This window comes from Dromiciops gliroides, chromosome 4 (assembly GCF_019393635.1).
Source record: "Dromiciops gliroides isolate mDroGli1 chromosome 4, mDroGli1.pri, whole genome shotgun sequence".
NCBI lineage: Eukaryota > Metazoa > Chordata > Mammalia > Microbiotheria > Microbiotheriidae > Dromiciops > Dromiciops gliroides.
In genome coordinates, this window is record NC_057864.1 from 477554589 (window position 1) to 477574140 (window position 19552).

At 50.4% G+C, this 19552-nt stretch overlaps 1 protein-coding gene and 1 long non-coding RNA gene across 4 annotated transcripts in view; one reads left to right on the forward strand and one right to left on the reverse strand.

The window, feature by feature from the left end:
- The window catches only part of SRRM3 (serine/arginine repetitive matrix 3), a 111910-nt gene extending 95709 nt beyond the window's left edge, over positions 1-16201 (forward strand). For all 3 annotated transcript variants that reach the window (XM_044004412.1, XM_044004413.1, XM_044004414.1), the window contains 3 exons: positions 8540-9003; positions 10886-11023; positions 13733-16201. In XM_044004412.1, the coding sequence (XP_043860347.1) occupies positions 8540-9003; positions 10886-11023; positions 13733-13967 (837 nt within the window). In that variant the 3' untranslated portion in view covers positions 13968-16201. The remainder of the gene's footprint in view (positions 1-8539; positions 9004-10885; positions 11024-13732) is intronic.
- An 8-nt stretch (positions 16202-16209) lies between these two features.
- LOC122755681 lies at positions 16210-19552 on the reverse strand. Its single transcript, XR_006356400.1, has 2 exons — positions 19296-19552; positions 16210-18350 (listed from the first exon to the last, which is right to left on the reverse strand). It is a non-coding gene; the product is annotated as an uncharacterized LOC122755681 (long non-coding RNA).

Below are 19552 nucleotides of genomic sequence, written 5' to 3' on the forward strand. Positions count from 1 at the left end.
GACACTTACTGGCTGTGTGACCCTGGACAAGACATGTGGCCATTCACTATTCTAGTTAGAAAAGGTGTAGAGCTGCATCATTAGAGGGAGTTTCCTGACCTCAGTGTTCTCTACACCAATGAAAAAACAGGTTTCGTCCCTATCGCTATGTCCCATCCCAAGATTCTTTTCTCTAGATTCCTTTTTTTTTGGGGGGGGGGGATGAGGTAATTGGGGTTAAATGACTCGCCCAGGGTCACACAGCTAGTAAGTTGTCAAGTGTCTGAGGCCGAATTTGAACTCAGGTCCTCCTGATTCCAGGGTTGGTCCAACTGCGTCACCTAGCTGCCCTGCATCCCAAGATTCTTACTGAAGCTGGTAACTAATACTTCCTCATGCACTTAAGAGTTCCTCTGCTGAGCCCTTCCATCGGTCTCTATTTGATGTCCTTCTGTGGCAGTGAGGTTGGCCCTCTACAGCTCCCTCCCCACCCTTGGTCAGTTTAGATTAGATGTCCAAATTCAGGAGAAGGATGATGCTCCAATTGGGACTTGCCAGGAAGATATAAGCCACTCCCCACCCAACTCCAGTCACCCTTAAGAGAGTTAAGCAATAAATCCTCAAGCATTTACTGAGTTCCAACCACAAGCCAGATGCTGACCTAGGTGTGAAGAATAATAAGACAAAAGTGAAACTGTCCCTTCCCCCAAGGAGTTTACATTCTAATGGTAATTGGGGAGGAGGTTCTAGGGAGAGGAGATAAGAAAATCTTGAAAGTGCTTCCAGAGCCACTTTCTCCACCTGAAGAGAAAGTGAGAGTTTCCTTTTGATGCAAATAGCCCTCACTTGTATAGGACGCACTGAGTGACCAGTGGGGAACAGGTGTTGAAACCTCAGAAACCCAACCTTGTTGACTTCCCTTTTAAATGGACAGTTTTCCTTTCCACTTTCATCCTTCCACTCTGACTGGCTTCTTTTGGATTGCCCTCTCTTCTCTCTCTCTGTCTCTCTCTCTTTCTCTCTCTGGGTCTATCTCCTTCCCTTGCCCTCCCCATCTCCGTCTCTTCCTTCCCATCCCCCCGCTATGGGCCCCCTCCATGTTGTTCCATCTCCATCTGCTGCTTATTGCATGCTCTCTGGAAGGTCTCTGTTGGTAAGAGAGTTAAAGGCAACTCGGCTCAGACATTCGGAACAACAAAAACAAACAAGAGCAGAGAAAAGTCAAATGGCTGCTTGGGGTGTCCTGAAATGCCGCCCTACAGGGGGGTGGGGTGCAACCCCTTCTCCCCTGCCCCAGCCAAAGCAACTGCTTTATTAGCCGGGGGTGGAAAGTGGCAAATACTAAAAAGAGTCATTGTCTTTTTCCCATTCTGCATCCAAATGGGAGATTTTCCTTTTCTTTGTTATTATTGCATTCCTGTCACTGACCAATTGGAAGGTAGGTATTTGTCTGGCTACGCACGTTCCCATCTCCAGATAAGCCTTGCAGCACTGAGCTTGGTTTTAATGTGATATTCTCTCTCTCTCTCTCTCTCTCTCTCTCTCTCTCTCTCTCTCTCTCTCTCTCTCTCTCTCTCTCTCTCTCTCTCTTTCTCTCCTGTCTCTTTTTCTCTCTTTCATATGATTTTTTGGTTCTATATGTTTTCAACATATTTTTTGAAAGCTAAAAGGCCATTTGTTTCTCCTTTCTTGTTTTTTTTTTGGGGGGGGGTTCCTTTCTTGCCCTTCCGTCCCTCCTACTAATTCATCTTTTTCCTTTTCCTTTCCTCCTTCCTTCCCCTCATGTATTCCTTCCTCCTCCCTTCTATATCTCCCTCCTTTCTTCCTCCCTTCTCTTCTTTCCTTCTCTTCCTTCCCTCTTCCTTTTTTGCTCTTTTTCTTCTCTTCTTTCCTTCCTTCTTTCTTTTCTGCTCTTTCCCTTCTCTTCCTTTCTTCCTTCTTTCCTTCTTCCTTGCCTGTCTCTCTCTTGCTCTTTTGTTGTTGTTAGAATGCATTTCTGTGTGGTTTTAGCCTCCTGACTCTGTATTTCCTGTTGTGAACAGTGCATTGTGTTGAGTCCATTGGATTTCCTCTGCTGCCTGATGTGGCGAGTAACCAAAATTCACCCAACCTGTGAAGCCATTCTTTCAGACTGGCCAGGTTGGGGGCTAGCTTGAGAAAGAAAGAGGAAGGAGTACATTGGTTTTGATCCCAGCTGCCCTGAACACAACTACAACCCTTTAGTGCTAAACTTTGGCACCAAGATTTTCAAGGAAGTTTCAGGATGACAGCCAGGAAGAAGAGAAATAATTCATCCTTCTTCTGTTATGAAAAGGGATCTTTCACAAAGAGACTCTAATGAATGAAATTTGCCCTTCTTTTTCCATCTACCCCAAGTCTCCATTTCCTTCCCCCTGTGGGCTTTGGCTGAGCTCCATTGAGTTAAAGTGCTAGTTGAACATCCCTCTAGGATAACATTTGAGGGGAAGCCTGGAACAAAATGGGCTTCTCCTCTCTCCTCCCCTTGGGCTTTCTTTGGGGCCTCAGAGCTAATGGCAGCCTGGGGCCAATGATAGGACTCTGGGAAAGCAGCTATGGACTGCAGATGGGGGGCGGGGAGGATGCCAGGATAGCTCAGTAGTGCCTTCTGGAGATCCTCGGGGGTTGAAGGAACTCCCAAGAATGGAGCCTCTGCACCAGAAGTAGGGGCTGAGCCATGCAACATGGCTATTTTGTATGCACTGAATTTTAGTTAGTCTTGAGGGAGAGAAGCCTGGGTTTTGAGAGCTGCCTTGCCAAGGAAAATCCTCACAAAGATAAGAGCTGTCAAAGGTGGAATAGGCTCCTCCCCACCCTTTTTGCCGGAGGTCTCCAAGGAAAGGCTGGGTATGTGATGGGGGAGGGGAGATTCCTTTGTGGGTGTTGGTTGAATAAGATAAGTCCTGAATTCCCTCTCACCTCTAAAAGTTCTATGGGAAAATGGGCACCTGGGATTTCTAAAGTATAGTGGAGTCCAGCTCAACTAGAATGATCTGGATTCCTTCAAAGGAACATAGGGAACATAGAGGTCCCTTTCCCTGAGCTAGCTAAGTATCACCCTTAGAAGGCTGTGCCATAGCACCCAGTGTACAAGAGCTCAGGCCTCTGATCATCTCTCCTCCCACCCAAAGAAAGGCCCATTGGCTTCCTCTAGCAGACTTCCCATCCCATTGTCTCCTGAGGAAAGGAGAAGAACCTTCCTCCCCCTGGGTTTATTTGCATTTCCATTTATGATCCTTCCTCGGGAATATAGATGAATGGGGGAGATACTTTGGGGGTAAAGGGAGGAGAGAAGAATTATAGACCCATTATTTCAGTAGTTTAAGGAAGGGCTTCTTAAACTTTTTCCACTTGAGACCCCTTTGCACTTGAGAAATTTTTATGCGACCCTTGGTATATATGTCTATAAAATAGGTACACGTACCCTTTTACTGTTGCCAATTTTTGAGACCCCCCCCCCCACATTCAGTTACTCGACCCAAAGTGGGGTTTAGGGGATTCCTGGTGTATTGAATCCTCTCCATGGATGCAGATCAGCAACTGAATTTGTAATTTTATAGTCTTAGAGTTTTCCTGGGGGTCACTGCCTGGGGTCAGAGGGTAACTGACCTGCCTGATCTATCAACCAGCCCGTAGTGAGTGAGTGCTTACCTTCTACCTGGCGGCACTGAGCAGAGTCCTAGAGATACAAAGAAAATTCAAATACAGTCTCTGCTCTCAGGAGGTTTACAGTCTATTAGGGGAGGGCATTTATAAGCCCATAGAGCAAGTTTGTATCAAAGACAGACTGGGAACTCAAATATTCCTGACTCCAAGGCTACTTTTTCTCAAAGGAGAGCAAATTTGGGGGTGGGTGGGGATTAAAGGACTAAAATAGGGAGAGGGCTTTGCCTTGGTAAGATAGCTGGCACTCTATTCCCTTTGACCTCTTCCTCTGCTTCCCCCTCCCTTACAATTTCACCATCAAAGACCCTTCAATTAATTAGGCCATTCTCTCAAAGCACCAACAGCAGCTGACCTCCCCACACATTACCTCCTTCTCCCAAGCTTCCAGGGACTTTTCAAGCTGAATGACACATACCAGACAAGACCCCACCCCAACCAAAGAAGAAAGTTTGGAGGGACCCACTGTGCCAACCAACCTCATCTCCCCCTCAACAGGCCTGAGATTGGATCAGACTTTTTTTTAAAGCAAAGGATTTTTTTTTTTTGCCTTTTTTGGTAATACAAAAATATTTGGGTATGAGTCATTCATTTTTTTTACTTTCTTCTCTTCCATCAGGATCTACCACTGAGGCTTTATCCCTGCCCTTCATTCTCTATGACTACATCTCTTTCTACAGGCAGATGGAGCTAAAACACTCATGTTTTTATCAAGCTTTATGCTTTCTTTGACCTGCACACTCCCCCTTCCCCCACAAAAATAAAACCACTCCCTACACAATTTCATTCAAGACTCATAAGGCAGGACAGACATGAATTGTCCCCATTTTGCAAACAGGGAGACTGAGGCTCAGTGAAGTTAGATCATTTTCGAGGCCACGCCCAGCAAGTTATTGTAGAAGAGGAAGTACCAGGCCTCTGGCTCCTGCAGGCAAGTGGACTTGATCCCTATGCATTTCTGCCACTCCAAAATTCTTTCCCATCTATTAGCAACTGATTTCATTGGTTTCCAGTTCCATGTTATCTCCAGTTCTTACTGGCACATTATTGTTAGTGTGAAGGTGACTCGAAGTTGGAGAGAAGCAAGGCTAGAAAGACTCCTGGCCTAAAGCATCAGAGCTGAGGCAGGGGTGGGGGGCGGGGCACAGGGGGAGTGGAGGAAGGTGAGGCGACAGAACAAAATGGGAAGAAGTCATATGATGAGAGCACTTTATGGAGCCCAGGGTGGCCATTGTAACTTCCTAGTATTACTTGCTTCCAAATCAGGACTTCCTCTAATATCATACTTTGTCTCCTCAAAAAGCATAGTATTAAGAGAGATTTTATGTGTTCAGAAGTGAGGAACAAAGTCAGCTTGAGTTTGGGGGGTGCCCTACAAAGAGACCGGGAGGGGGAGGGGGGAACTGGTGCAGTAGGAAGCTAGATTTGGAACCAGAGCACTTCAGTTTCAATTACATCTCTGCTACTTGCTGTGTGATCTGAGCCTCAGTTTCCTCCTCTGTAAAATGGGGACAGGGCTTTGGCTTGATTAGGTGATCTCTAAGGTCCATTTCAGCCTCAAATCTATGAAGTCATGTGAGCAGGAGTCTTTGGGGTCTATTCCTACCTCCACTCTTCATGCCAACTCAGAAAATAATCCTAGGGTGCCTTTTCCCAGGATCACAGTTTCTCCTTCCCATTTTCCCTGCCACCCCAACTTTCAAGTTCAAGAGCAGAGGATGTGGTCACCAGGGAAACCAACTTCTCAACCAGATGGATCCCTCTCCATATTCATCTTGGTCCTGGGGCAGGAAGGTGGTACTTGGGGAGAGCAAGAGGCACAGGGTACATAGATCTGAGTGGAATTTAACTCTAAGTGACTTATGAGGTAGGAAGAAGAGGGCAATGTCGCTAATGTTGTAAGATGTCGTAAGAGGAAGAGATTCAAACATTGGCCAGAAATGGGGTTAAAAGACAGGTACTTGCCTGGCTATGAATTTTTGAGGTCCCTGAGAATTTCATTCCAGGATTGACCAAGCTATTGCAAGACTGTCTCTTGCTCCATCCCAGAGTTAGGTAGTGCTTTCAGGGAGACAGGAGGAGACACAGTCCCTGCTAAGAGTGTGGTTGGGAGGAAAAGATAAGCAGCAAATACCGAAATTTCAATCAGATGACAAGTTGAATATTTCAGATACTAACAGAGTTCAGGGGAGTGAGTGATCAACAAAGTCATGAATAATTTAATGAGCATTTATTAAGCACGTGCCTGGTATAATGCTAGGTGCTGAGGTTACAAATAACAATCAGAGGAGGCTTCCTGGAGGAGGTAGGACCTAAGTTTGGCAAATAGACTTATTGATCTCCATGCATTTCTGCAGTTTTTACCTCCAAAGCTGTTCCCCATCTTTTAGCTATTCATTTTCTTTTCATGACATATCTTGGGAGACTGGGATGGAGACAGGGATAATTCTCCCCATTTCAAAGATTCTAGAAAAGAAACTGAGGCCTAAAGTGCAGAATGGACTGATGATGGGGATGAAAACAGAGTCTAGGTCTCCTGACCTCCCAGCCTGGGGTTGGGGAGGCCAGGCTGGATGCCACTGAGAAGGGTAACAGGTGATAGAGGCGAGCCCCTGGGGAATCAAGAAAAGTCGGGTCCTGAATATTTGATGGGGGGCAGTTGTGATGATTCCTCAGGGTCATGGGCCAGACTGGTCATGTGTGGTGGGTTCCCATGCCACTGAGGAGCCATTCCAGTCATAGCACTGCTTGACCATCTCATTGAACCCGGGCTTAGGGCATGGGGGATAGTGCTACTGGCGGGGAGGAGACAGATCTGGATTAAACAGCCACCTCATCCCTCCTTCCACCTCTGCCCTCTCTTCATCCAAAGGCACCTAGAGAATGTTATCATAGTTCCAAGGTCTGAGACTTCCCAGCTTGGCTGCCCCGGGGAAGCTGTCTTCATCTCTCTCTTTGGTTTGTGCCATTGGCTGCTTAGGTTATCAGTTGGTGGCTCTCCACCAAAGCTTGGGTCTCAGAGTCTTGGAGGTCTGACCTCAGTCGAGGTCAAGCCAACGTCTGGCTAAGAGGAAGACATGGACAAACAGCCTCCTCTCCTAACCCCAGGGGCCTCAAATAGCCTTGCAGAGAGACACCTTTTTACTGACCCCCTAGACTGCCTTAACATCATACCCGGGAAATCAACTCTTCCCTAGAAACCTCCTGGCATTTCCTGAAGTGTGGCTACTGCTCAAGAGTTGAGCCTTCCTCATAGACCTATTCCCTATAATCCTCTCCAACTCCCCCCAACCCCATCTAAGGACCCTAAGAAAACATTCCCCTGGTGGTGTTGATGGTAGAAAGAAATCGAGGAGAGAGCCAACTGTGGCACTGTCTACTAGCCACTTCCCAAGCCCTCCACTCTTTCCAAGGTTTCTGCCACCTCTTTCAGGATCCTCCTGCCAGGGTAAGCCATTGATCTCTGCTGAGGGCAGCTCAGCAGAATATTCGTGAGCACAGGTAGCCTTTTTTCTTTCTTTTTATTTTTCTTTTTTATTCTTTTGCTTCCAACCTTTGTTTTAGCTTCCAAAAATCCAAGGTGATCCCTGTCCAACCTGTTTCATGACTTGGTTTTAAAATCTATACACACACAGCTAAAAACAGGAAAGCAAAGATGCAGGTGAGCTCATTCACCAGACATTCCTTCCTGAGTCAGTGGCTCAGCTGTTGGTGATGCCTGGTGACGGCCAGGCTAAGGTCGAGGAAACGGGTTGGTTCTTTTTGATCTCTCTCTATCTCTATCTCTCTTGCATTTTTGTGAATCTAATGATGAACTTATGTTGCCCCACTTTTCCCTTCTCTTCACACCTTACCTACTAAAGGAGGAAATGCCACTTTTTTGGTAAGTGGACGTTAACCAAGAGGGACTTAAAAATCAGAATTTTTTTAAAAAAGAGAAAAAGAAAGACAGGATGAAGCTACTTACAGCTCAACAGCTCTCTGCAGGGCCAAAAAGAAAAAAAAAAGCAGTTTCCCAGGAGTTCAGAGACATATTTTATTTCAGTATCTATGACATTTGTGGTTTTTATTTTTATTTTTGTTTTTTTTTCTTCCTTTTTCTGGTTCTGTTTTCAATTGAGTTCTCCCCAACCCTTCCCTGTCCCGCCCCTCCTCCCCCTTCCTTCCACAGCCCTTTGCCATCTGTGTGTTGTTTGACCTCATCTCTTCATTATATAGCTCCATCTATATCTCTTGGTCTCTCTCCATACACGCTGTTCCCTTTAGCCCCACCTATGACCACCTTTTCTGTTTCTACCATCTCTTTGTGATATTCCTGTGTTGGTCCCCACCCCCTCCCTCCCTCCTCCCCCCCTTCCTTTCTTCCTTCTCCTCGCCCCCACCCTTTGGGCGGAAAGGTTCTTCGCCCTACTCTGGTCTCCCCCTTCTCCTCTCTTTCCCGCCCCCAATCGTTCTTTCATCACCTCTGCCCAACCCCCACCCCATCCTCAGCCTTCTCCCCACCGTTGTCCCCACCCACCTGATCTTCCCTTCTCCTCTCTTTCCGATCCGTTCCTTGGTGTTTTTGCATGCGAAGAGACTTGCATGAGCTGCATTTATGGAGGCCCACCCAGAAGGTGTGATCAGGAAGGAAGGAAGGAAGGAAGGAAAAAAGGAAAGAAGGAAAGAAGGAAGGAAGGAAAGAAAGAAGGAAGGAAGGAAGGGGCAGGGCAGCAGGGTCTATGTAGTTTGCAGAATGCACCGTGCGTTGACGATGTGAGCGACAGCGCGTACCGGGAGGTTCTCTTTAAAAGCCCATCTCTCCTTCTCTCCTTTCCCCTCCTTCTCTCTCCCCCTCTGTCTCTCGTCTCCTCTCTCTTTCTCTGTGTCCCCTGTTCAGAGGCCCAACTCGCCCGAGGCCCGAGCCCACACCAAAGCGGAGCCCGCCCTGACCACACCGCCTCGGGGGAAAGAGGGTCGAAGCCCCAGATCGGCTTCGCCGCAGCCACCGGCCAGGGGTGGCCGAGGCGGCACAGGAGGAGGAGGTTCGACCGGAGGAGGAGCAGGAGCAGGAGCAGGAGCAGGAGCAGGAGCGGGAGCGGGAGGAGGAGCAGGAGCAGGAGGAGGAGGAGGAGGCGCCTGCGGGAGCGTACCGGGAGAAGCCAAACACCGGCGGCGCTCGCGCTCCACCACTTCGGCACCGCGTCGTAAAGGACGAAGGCGGCCCCGCGCCCCGGCCCCCAGGAGCTCCCCGCGATCGCTCAGCCGCGCCGGCTCCAGCAGCGACTCGGATGCGTCGGGCGCCTCCCATCAGCCCGGCCCGGAACCCAGCCAGGATCGGAGCCACTCCGCCCCCGGGAAAAAGTGAGAGCCCGCGGGCCTGCGGGGCGGTACTGAACTGGGGTCCGGGAGCCCGAGCTGGTGGCTGCTAACCTAGCCTTGACACCTAGAACCCCGCCCTAGCCCAGCCAGCCCCGACACCCAGCACCCTGGCCCGGCCCGGCCTGGCCCATGTGTAGACCCTCCAGGACCACTGCAAGGGACCTCAGAAGCCATCTGGACCAACCCTCCATTTTAAAGACGGGAAAACCAAATCCTGGAGAGAAGTGACTTGCCCAAGGCCACACAGTTGAGATCCTAGACTTAGAGGTGGAGGGGCCCTCTAGTCCAAGACCCTCATTCTATTTTATTTTATTTTTTGGTGAGGCAATTGGGGTTAAGTGACTTGCCCACGGTCACACAGATAGTAAGTGCCAAGTGTCAGGTCGGATTTGAACTCAGATCCTCCTTAATCCAGGGCCGGTGTTTTATCCACTGCGCCACCTAGCTGCCTCCTCGATTAGTTCCTTAATCCTCCTTCCTTCCCCCTCCCCTCCTAGCCTCCCTGTATGATCCAAAGTCATTCTCCTTAGCCCTTAGCCTGGTTACACACTTTGCTTAGACGGATATTCAAATGAGGCCAGGTTTCTTAAGTACATCATGGTTGAAAGAAAGGAGATTGGAAGTCTAAAGGACTGGATAGGAATCCCAGCTCTTTGACTCACTACCGTGTGACCTTGAACAAATCACTGCACCTCAATGGGCCTCAGTTTCTCCCACTGTAAGATGAAGAGTCTGGCCTTAGTGGTCCCTAAGATCCTTTCTAGCTCTGGAGGGATCTTCTTGTGCTTTTAGATGAAGGGGGATGGGAATATACCGAGAAGGTTCAGACAGGACCCCAAATTAGTGACCTGGAGCATCCTATGCTTATATGTGAGGATCCCAGAAGTCGGAAGGTACCTGAAAAGCCATGAATCCCACTCCCTTCCATTACAGCTGGGGAAACTGAGGCTGAACGAGACCCGGTAATGCTTCTGCAGTCACATTTTCCCAGGATCAAACAGATTTAGTTAGCCTTCCGCTGACCCAGTCTGTATCACTGAGTGATGTAATGGGTTTGGAATCAGAAGCCTGAAACTGGTTTCTAGCACCAAGACTTTTTATCTGTGTGACCCTGGCAATGTACTTGCCTTTGGTGGGCTTCCAGTTTCTCCTCTGCCACATGACCAAGTGCTTAAAGCCTGGACTGAGCTAAAGGCTGTGACTAGAAGCAATGGCCTAATGTCTGGAGCTAAAACCCCTCTGGCTCTCCTGGACAAGGCTCATGACCCCCCCCCAATCCTCCTCAGTTTGACAAAATGCCTTCCCCAGGTAGGCCTGGCTGCCATCCAAGCTTGGTGGTGGCACAGAGAGGGGGTACCCCTCCTAGGTCCCAGGCGCTGGACCTCCAGCTACTAGCCCTTCAAATCCTACCCTCCTACCCCCCCCCTTCAGGAGAGGATACTGATGGAAGCCACACTTGCTCCTCTATAGAAGAAAACCATAAGTTGGCAAGCCTCTGTCTGGTGGGGGCGGGGGAGTCAAACAGGGCAGCAGCCCCTGGCAGGCAGTGGGCACATAGACCCTCAGAGAAATCCCACAGAAAGGATCTGGCAGGGCCATGCTGAGGGTGCAGCAGACATGGCCACAGTCACAGGATGAGGTGGGAGTGTAGAGAAGGCAGCCCCAGAGCTTGGGGGCTTTGGATGTTGGAAGGTCTCTGCATCCCAGAGTCTGTGGGAAAGTATCCAGGATGAGAGAAGGAGCAAGGGGAAGCACAGTGGGTGGGAGGGGTAAAGGGAAAGAAGACTTGGAAATTCTAAGATCTGGCCCCGGGGCTGACAGTCCACCATCAGCTCCTGTTAATGTGAGCCTGTTCCGGTTTCAGAGAGAAGGAAGGTGATAACCGGATGAGGCACCCAGAGGGGGAAGCTACTAGGCCCCGGAGACGGTCCCGGAGCTACTCACCCATTCGAAAGAGGCGTCGGGACTCACCTAGCTTCATGGAGCCCAGGCGGATAACCAGGTAGGGAACCAAAGGCGGGGAAGAGGGGGTGGTCACTGACCCAGGAGGGCCCTGATCAAGGGTTTGGGTATCATGGCCACATCCATGGGCTCAATACAAAAGGGATTTGGGGTATCTGACCTTGAGTGCTTGATCCTAGAAAATCAGAATGAAAAATTCTTCTGAATGCCTGAAAGCTGTGTAGAAAACGTTTTTGACCTCAAAAGACTCTTCTGGGGATAGGGGCTCATTGTTGGGTTCACCGACCAATGACAGGAACCAAGGCTCTGATGGAAATGGAAATTCAAGGTCAAGGTTGACAGCTCAGCGTTGGAGATTGGGGCTCTATGTCTAGGGGCTCCGAATAGGTGATGGAGGCTTAGTGTCAGATAAGGGCTCAGCGCCAGAGAGGATGACTCAATGTCAGGGATCGGGGTTCATTGTCAAGGATGGAAGCCCAGTATAAGCTCTGTGCTGAGAAAGAAGGTTGGGATGCTGGGGACTGAGGCTCAATGTCCAAGATAGGGGCTGAGTGTCAAGACTTAAGGCTCAGTGTTAACACTGATGGGTGGGGGCAGCTAGGTGTTGCAGTGGATAAAGCAGTGGTCCTGGATTCAGGAGGACCTGAGTTCAAATCCGTCCTCAGACCCTTGACACTCACTAGCTGTGTAACCTTGGGCAAGTCATTTAACCCCCACTGCCTTGCCAAAAACAAAACAAAACAAAATACTGATGGGCAAGGACCAGTGCATGGGAGAAAGAGAGAAGTTCTGAATTGGGAATCCTATGGGTTTAGGGGACAGATGTGGAAGAGAGTTGGAGAAGTTAGCCAGCCTTTTATCAGTAGGGCTAGGTGAGGCAGGGTCTTCTGTGACCCCTCCCACTCACCCTAAGGGGCCCCATTCCCCCACTTGACCTCTTCTTTTTCCCTTCCATCTCAAGGTTCCACCCGGAGGGAAGCTGTGGCCAGGATGGGGGAGGGGGGGGACCAGCTCGGTTACTATGGTAACCTTCCATCAGGACCCTCCCCCATCCCTGAGGGATGCCTGGAAAGTCCCCATGTGAGGTGTTCAGCTCTCTCAGTCTATCTGTCTGCCTCTGACGAGACTAACCTTTCCGCCTAACTTCCAGTTCTCTCTCTAGGAATTGGGATGGGGAGAGGGGAAGAAAACAAGCTCTAGTGTCCGGGGGTGTTCTCCCTTTCTTCCAAGCTCCACATATGCCATGCCCCCTTTCCCAGTGTATTTCTCTTTAGGTCTATGCCAAGAGAAAAAATAGCGGGCGTGATCCTAGCCTGAGATAGATAGCCTAACCCTTTGGACATCGATTCCTTTAAAACCCCTTGAAATGTCCCCCACCCCTGGAATGAGATAAAAAGGCTCAATGTCAGAGCCTGTCCTGAAATCAAAGAAATGCCAGTTATGACTTGAGACCACCCCCCATCCCCAGAACTGACTGAGACTTGGGCCCCCTGTTGGTGTCTCTCCTGGATGAAGGACTCCCCAGCCCCTCTCCACCCCTCCAAGGCCGAGCCTCACTTTCTCTCTGTCCACCAAATACAAGGTGTGAAGACTGAGCATGGTGACTTCTTAACCAGACCCCAAGGCAATGTGATATAGCAGAAAGAATTCTGATTTTAGGGTCTAAGCCCCCAGGTTCACTTCCAGGCAATTCCAATTAGTCAATGAACCTTATTAGGTACCAACTATGTGCCAGGCACTGTGTTAAAAGCTAGTACCACTGTGCCCCCAAGCAACTTTGCCTCAGTTTCCTCATCTGAAAAATGAAGGGGTTGAACTAGCCGGCCTTTGAGATTCCATGCAACTCCCAAACTATGGTCCTATCTTTTCCCATTTGTGAGTGGGGAGAGGCACCAGCTCTGATCATTGGGCCATTACTGTCCCCTCCCCCGAATCAGACTGCCTCCCCCTCACTAACCCCCCCCCAGTATTTTCCTTCCCTGTATTAACTGGGGTGTCTGGGGTGCTACCTTCTAACCACTCATTTCTCCTATATTGATCACAGCTTCCTGGTTCTAGACTAATCTCTAAAAATCTGAGCACCTAAGAGAGGAAGTAGGGGAAGGGGGAGGGAGACTAGGTAACTACTTTTTTCTTAGGGATAGGGAAAATGGCCTCCAGAGTCATTTCCCCCAGATCTGAAGTGTGGAAGATATCCTGGTACAGTGCAAAGAGCTCTGGACCCAGATTCAAGAGCCCTGGGCTAGAACTCCATTGCTGAGCCCACTGTATGACCCTGGCCAAGTCACTTGCCCACTTGGGCCTCAATTTTCTCTTCTGGAAAACAAAAGCCAGGGAATGAAGGTACCTTTGGGGCTTGGGCCACCAATTCCCTTCCCATGTTCTTTGAGCACCCACAAAATGAACCCAGATAACTGGGTGGTGCTCTGCTGAGCTTCCGGAGCAGACCTTTGGCTTTGGAATCAGTGGGCCTGACTTTGAATCCCAGTTTGGTGCGACCTCGACAAGTGACTTCACTTTTCCAAGGTCTCAGGTTCCTCATCTGTAAAATGGGTTGCTTAGATTCAATGACCTCCGTGGAGGACCTCTTTAGGGTCCTGTGGATCTTTTCCCTACTGGAAAATGGCATTCTCCCCCTCCCCGACTTCTCTACTCAAGTGCTCAGGTATTTTCGGCCGAGTCGGCCCTTCTGGGTGGGCTGGTCATTGCTGCTGCTGCTGAGCCCGGTGTCCTTCCCTTCCCTCTGCAGTGCCCGGAAGCGCCCGATCCCCTACTACCGGCCCAGCCCTTCCTCCTCCTCCTCCTCCTCCAGCTCCTGGAGCAGCCACTCCTATAGCCGCAGCCGGAGTGGCAGCCACAGCCCGAACAGCTACAGCAGCCGCAGCGGGAGCCGAAGCCGAACTCGGAGCCCCTCCAGGACCCCCAGCCCCAGCCCCAGCCCCAGCTACAACAGCCGCAGCAGCTCGGAAAGCGGTGGCTTCTGAACCCCAGAGAGATCCGTGCTCCCTTTCCCTTGGATGCCTGCTCCTTCCTGCCCCCACCCCAACCCCTGGCCCAAGGGACCCAGCTTGGTCGGGCTCAGAGGACCAGGAGGCAGGACAGAGCCAGGGGGCAGGGGCAGGCGGAGCCATTCTCTCCTGTGGGGTGCAGGAGACATTCCCCTCCATACCCACTCATTCCCTCACCATTCATATTTCTTCATATTCCACAGGGTGGACCCAAGTATTTGGGCAGCCCAGGCCAAAGGCCCTGCTAGGCCAAACTCACCCATTCCATCTGTTGCTGTCACCCTCCAAACCAGCACCAGGGAGACCCCCTACCTCCAGTTTGGGGGCAAAGAGAAGACCAAGAGGTGGATGGAGACTCTTGACCTCTGGATTGGCCCCAGGGCAGGGAGTGTCCAAGGAGACCTAAGCCTGACTGGGGAAGAAAGATTCTCTCCCATCCTCTCACCCCTTTTCCTCTGACCCTGTTGTACAAGTCTGGGTTGGCAACAGGGGAACTCTGTCCTCACGGGAATGGGGCTGGTGCACCCCAGAACCCCAGAGACCTCTGCCCAATTTGGGCACAGGGCCTGATGACAAAGATCGGGATCTTACTGCTTCCAGAAGGTGCCCTCTCCATTCCTTGGGGTGGGGCACTGCCCCTCAGAGCACCAAGAGCCACTGAACACAGGACGTGCTCAATCGCTGCCCCCCAACCCAACTTTGCCCTGAGCCCCCCACCCCACAGGAAAGGGGGCATGGGAATCACTTCCTGGGGAGCTGACACAAGGAGATGAAACCCCTCCCTGCCCCCAGAATGTATCCCTAGCCCCCTTCCCCTTCCTGTTTGGTCGGTAGAAGACGTGAGGCCTGGTAACTTTCCAAGGCTCCCTTCATGTCTGCCTCCCTCTCTCAGCCTTCCCTTTCTTTCCTTTGACCTTCTCTTGAGGGAATTCAATGCTTGATGTACAGGAAGAGAGCATCTGGCTTCAATTCCCATTAGAAACAACTGGGAGGAAAGGTCCAATGATACAGTGAATGGGACCTAGATTAAACAGGAGAGACTCCCTGACCATTGAGCCATGGGGCCATTAATGGAGTGATCGATCCCAAGGTGATCTCTAGAGACTCCAAGGAAGGAAAGAGATGAGGCTCTTGTCCTAAGGTGGCACATCCCCAGAGGCAAAGGGATGGAGTAGTGACCTCCCCATCACTGAGAAATAGAGATGAATATGTGGGGTTGGGGAGAGGTACGTGTGATCACAGCAGTCTGACTGTTGGACTCAGGAAGGAAATCTCACCCAAAATGTTCTTTCTCCCCTCCCCAGGACTAATACCCCCCTGCCATTAGGTATTTCATCTGGGTTGTGGCTCCATCTTCTAAGCCTTCAGTGTGGCCCTCCCCTAAGGTAAACAACCCTTTCCCACATACACACATTGCTTTCATCTGTCAGGCCCTGGGGTCTACAGCTCTGGGCCTGAGAAGTGACTCAAATTCCAATGAGACTTATGGAGGCAGGCACTTGAAGGGGTCTAATTAACCCTCAAAGTTGGGCTCAGAGGGATTGTGAATTCCAGGGCCAGTATTACACTAATGGTAGAAGAAGTGAGCAACACTCCCCTCCCCAAAGGACCTAGGCTGCTACGTAATGTATTTATTAATTTATTTATTTGTGTCTTATTTATTCTCCCCCCAGGTCAGTACCTATCCCCACCACACACACCCTATCCACCTTTCCAGGCCAGGTGTCCAGGGTCTCTAACCCTTGCTGCTCCTTCCTGGGGGAAGAGGAGAGGCTCTCTTCCTCACCACCCCTGCCCCAGGCACACATCGAACTGGCCAATTCTCATGAAGGTAGGGCCCCAGGGATCCCACCTCGCCTTGTTCCTTCTCAATTCTCCCAGCACCCCCTCATCCCTTCTGATCCCCACCCAAACCCAGGAGCTGTGCATCAGGGATATCACCAAGTCTTCCTCAGTCCAGTCAGTGTCCATCTGGGGGGAGGCAGAGGAGGAGTAACCTGACCCACAGTATGGAGAATAAGCCCGTGCCTGCCCTGTTCCCTCAGGTAGGCCAGGATGCTCCTCTGCCTCAAGCAGCTTTGAGGTGCCACCGATGCAGCCTGGTTTCTCCCCTCATTTTTCTTTTATTTCTTTCTGATCCTGAGTCGAGGTGTAGTTTCCTTGAGATGGTTGGAATACAATAAAACACAAAGTATACACTGTCCCAGTCACATGGGGCTGAGCGTTCAGTTGTTCCCCCATATGTGGGGACTGGCTTTTATTTTGAAGGGGGGAGATTAGTTTTTAGCCACTTCATTATAGAAGATCAGTTCCAGAAGGAACATTAGGGATCATTTAATCAGCAAGCATTCATGTTCCAGCTATGGGCCCAACACAGTGCTAGGCACTAGGGACACAAAAAAATGTTTAAAAAACCCCACAGACTCTTGGGGAGCTTACGTTCTAGGATGTGTGTGGAGGTGGGAGGGAGAAAACAAGTGCATATAGAAGTGTATACAGAACAAACATAAAGGGAATACATACAGACAAATGCTAGGTGGTGTGGGGCAGGGGACTCTAGCAGTTGGGAAAAGCAGGAAAGGCTTCACGGAGAAGATTATGCTCGAACTAAGTCTTGAAGGAAGAGAAGATTTCTATGGAGTAGAGCTGAGAAGAGTCCCTGAAGACACAACCAGAGGAGAATACTGAGGCCCAGACAGGGGAACTCATTTGACCAGGATAAAGTCACAGAGACCCCTACCTACCTTCCCTTCCTGTGCCCTCCCCTCCCCATCTCCCTTTGAGCATCCTTTAACATGTCTGCTACCTCTCTCCCATGCCCTGCCCTCACCTATCTAGATAAAAGAGTCTGATCATTTCATTCACTCTGAAGTATGAGATTGTGGGATCGAGAGAAGGTAATGTTGAATCCAAAGGAATGAATTCCTAATAGTAGAATCTGGCAGTGAGAGAAATCTCTGATTGGAGGGAGCAGCTCCATAGGGCTTGCCCTGTTCTCTTCCATTTCAATCCAATTCGACAAACGTTTATTAAACACCTACTATATAAAAGGAAGTGTGGCCCAATGGAGAGAGAGAACTGGCCTTGGAGTCAGGAAGACCTGGGTTCAAACCCTCCCCCCACTTCTGACATATTGGCTGCATGACCCTGGCCAAATCATTTAACCTGTTTCTGAGGTAGCTCTTTAAGATTATACTTTGCAGAGGAAAGGATTTCCCTCCCTGGGATTTCCCCACCTTCAAGAAATCACAGACTGGGGGGGGGGTAACCCCAACAGTTCCTGCCCTCAAGAAGTTTATGCAGACAGTATTCTACTGAAGGGACAAGTATTGACTGAGCATTAGCCATCACTATGAACAGATCAGTAATTACAATTTCAGAATTGAGAGGGCACTTAGAGATGTAGGAATCTGGAAAGGTCTCATGGGGGAAGGGGACAAGTGCATGGTCCCCAGGAAACTAGTTCAGGCATCCACACCTAGACAACAAGGTGGAGGTTAGGTGAGGAGGAGAATTCCCTAGGGAAGGGGAGGAATTCTTGGAAGACACTGGCTCCTTGGCCCCTTGGGAATACAATGATCTGATGTCTGTCTTAACCACACCTGGAGACTGTGTCCAGGGAATAGGAAAGGGGGACACCTTGTGTCTGGGGTCAAGGTGGTGGTTAGGTTTTTATTGGGCTTTTTGAGTCTCCTATAGCTTAATGAAGAAGAGTGGTCTGAAATGTCCCCTTCCGGTAGGAATGGGGACAAGGAATCCCTACCCCCTTCTCCAAACAAAGATTCAAGGCAGCTTCCCCCTTCCCTTTCCTTGTTCTCTGAGAGAGCAATCCAGCCCTCCAGAACACAGCAGCCCCACTTCCCCACTTTCTTATACTGCCTCACATACACCAGTTTCCTCCTCTCCTTTTCCCATCTCCCCACTGTAGTCAAGGACTGCATCCACCATTGCTAGGCAACAGGACGCTGGGCATTGTTACCTACCTGACTTCTTGGGCTGGACAGTTGCTCCAGGTGCAGCAGTGAGAGTGGTGGAAGCCCAGGCCAGGCTGAAGGTGGGGAGGGCTGAGAAACACAGATTACCTTCTTGGGTCAGGGCTTCCATAGTCGATGCAGGCAGATTGTCGCCCAGAGGGAGAACAATGAACGGGAAAAGGCTGACGATGCCGAGTTCTAACGGGAGGAGGCAGCAAGGACTTCAGGTGCTGACTTGGGATTCGGCTGGTTTAAGTCAGAGCAGTGCTGAGGGTGCGTGCACAGCTTCAGTGGCTTCAACATCAAAGTACATTTAAGAGCCGAGAGATGCCCAGGGGTCAGAGACTGGAAACGAGAGTGAGGGTTTCTTCTGTTCCCTCAACGCCTTCAAATAAAGGAGTATGACATTTGTCAAGTCTCTGAGGCAAATTAAATATACAGACTTGGGGGGGGGTGTCAGTGTAAGGGGAAGGGGCTCCCTGCCGGTCATGGAAACCAGGAATCAGTACTGGGGGAGGGGGGAGCTCAGTGTCAGGAATCTTCAAACAATATCAGTGTGGGGGCAGCTAGGTGGCGCAGTGGATAAAGCACCGGCCCTGGATTCAGGAGGAACTGGGTTCAAATCCGACCTTAGACCCTTGACACTTACTAGTCCTGTGACCCTGGGCAAATCACTTAACCCTCATTGCCCCCCCAAATAAAAACAATATCAGGGTGCCCCTTGCTAGGGATGACGTCTCGAGATCTGGGCTAAGAGAACCATGTCTGGGATGGGGAATCGATGTCAGGAATTGGGGCTCGGTGTCAGGGATGGAGGACTCATTTCAGGGGAAGGAGGTTCGGTCGTGTGTAGTCTAATGGAAAAGTCTAATGAATGCTGCGTTGTAGACGGCTGCGCTGTCTAGCCTTAGTCAGACCTCGGTTCGACTTTTATTTTTTCCTTGTATCCCCATAATAAATGCATATCGATCGATTAGCGAATGGAGGACTGGATGTCTCCCCTCTGCCTTTCATCTTCAAAGGCTAGGGGAGGGGAGGCTCTGCCCTCTGGCTGGGCAAGATCCAGCCCTCTCAGGGTCTTCCTTAGTAGCTACAGTTGTCGGCCCCACTCTTCCCCATTTTGCCCTACCCCCTCCTTTAATATTTGATGCTACGTGAGTCAGCAGATGGGGGGCGGGGGGGGGGAGCGCATGGGGAGGGGAGAGGAACCAGGAGACGGAACCATCCAATAACAAAGCTGGAAAGAGGCCTTAAAGCTCATCTCATCCAATCTCGTTTTCCAGATGGGGAAACTGACTCCGGGTTGGGGCCACGCCCGGTGGTCGCCTACCTCCCAGTCTTCTGTCTGTTCCCTTGCACTAGGTAGTGTGGTGGGGTGGAGGCTACTCCGATTCACACACTCCAGCAAACCTATCCCCGTGATGCTCCCCAGAGGCAGAAACGGGGTAGAGCTTGGTCCAGCAGATGCTATTTTTCTGAGAGGAGAATCCTTTTCCTTGGGTCAGGGGAGGGACAGAGACGCAGAAGAGTTTTCTCGAAGCCGGCCCTCGGGAAATTGCCCCGCCCCGCCAACCGCTCGGGTGCCAG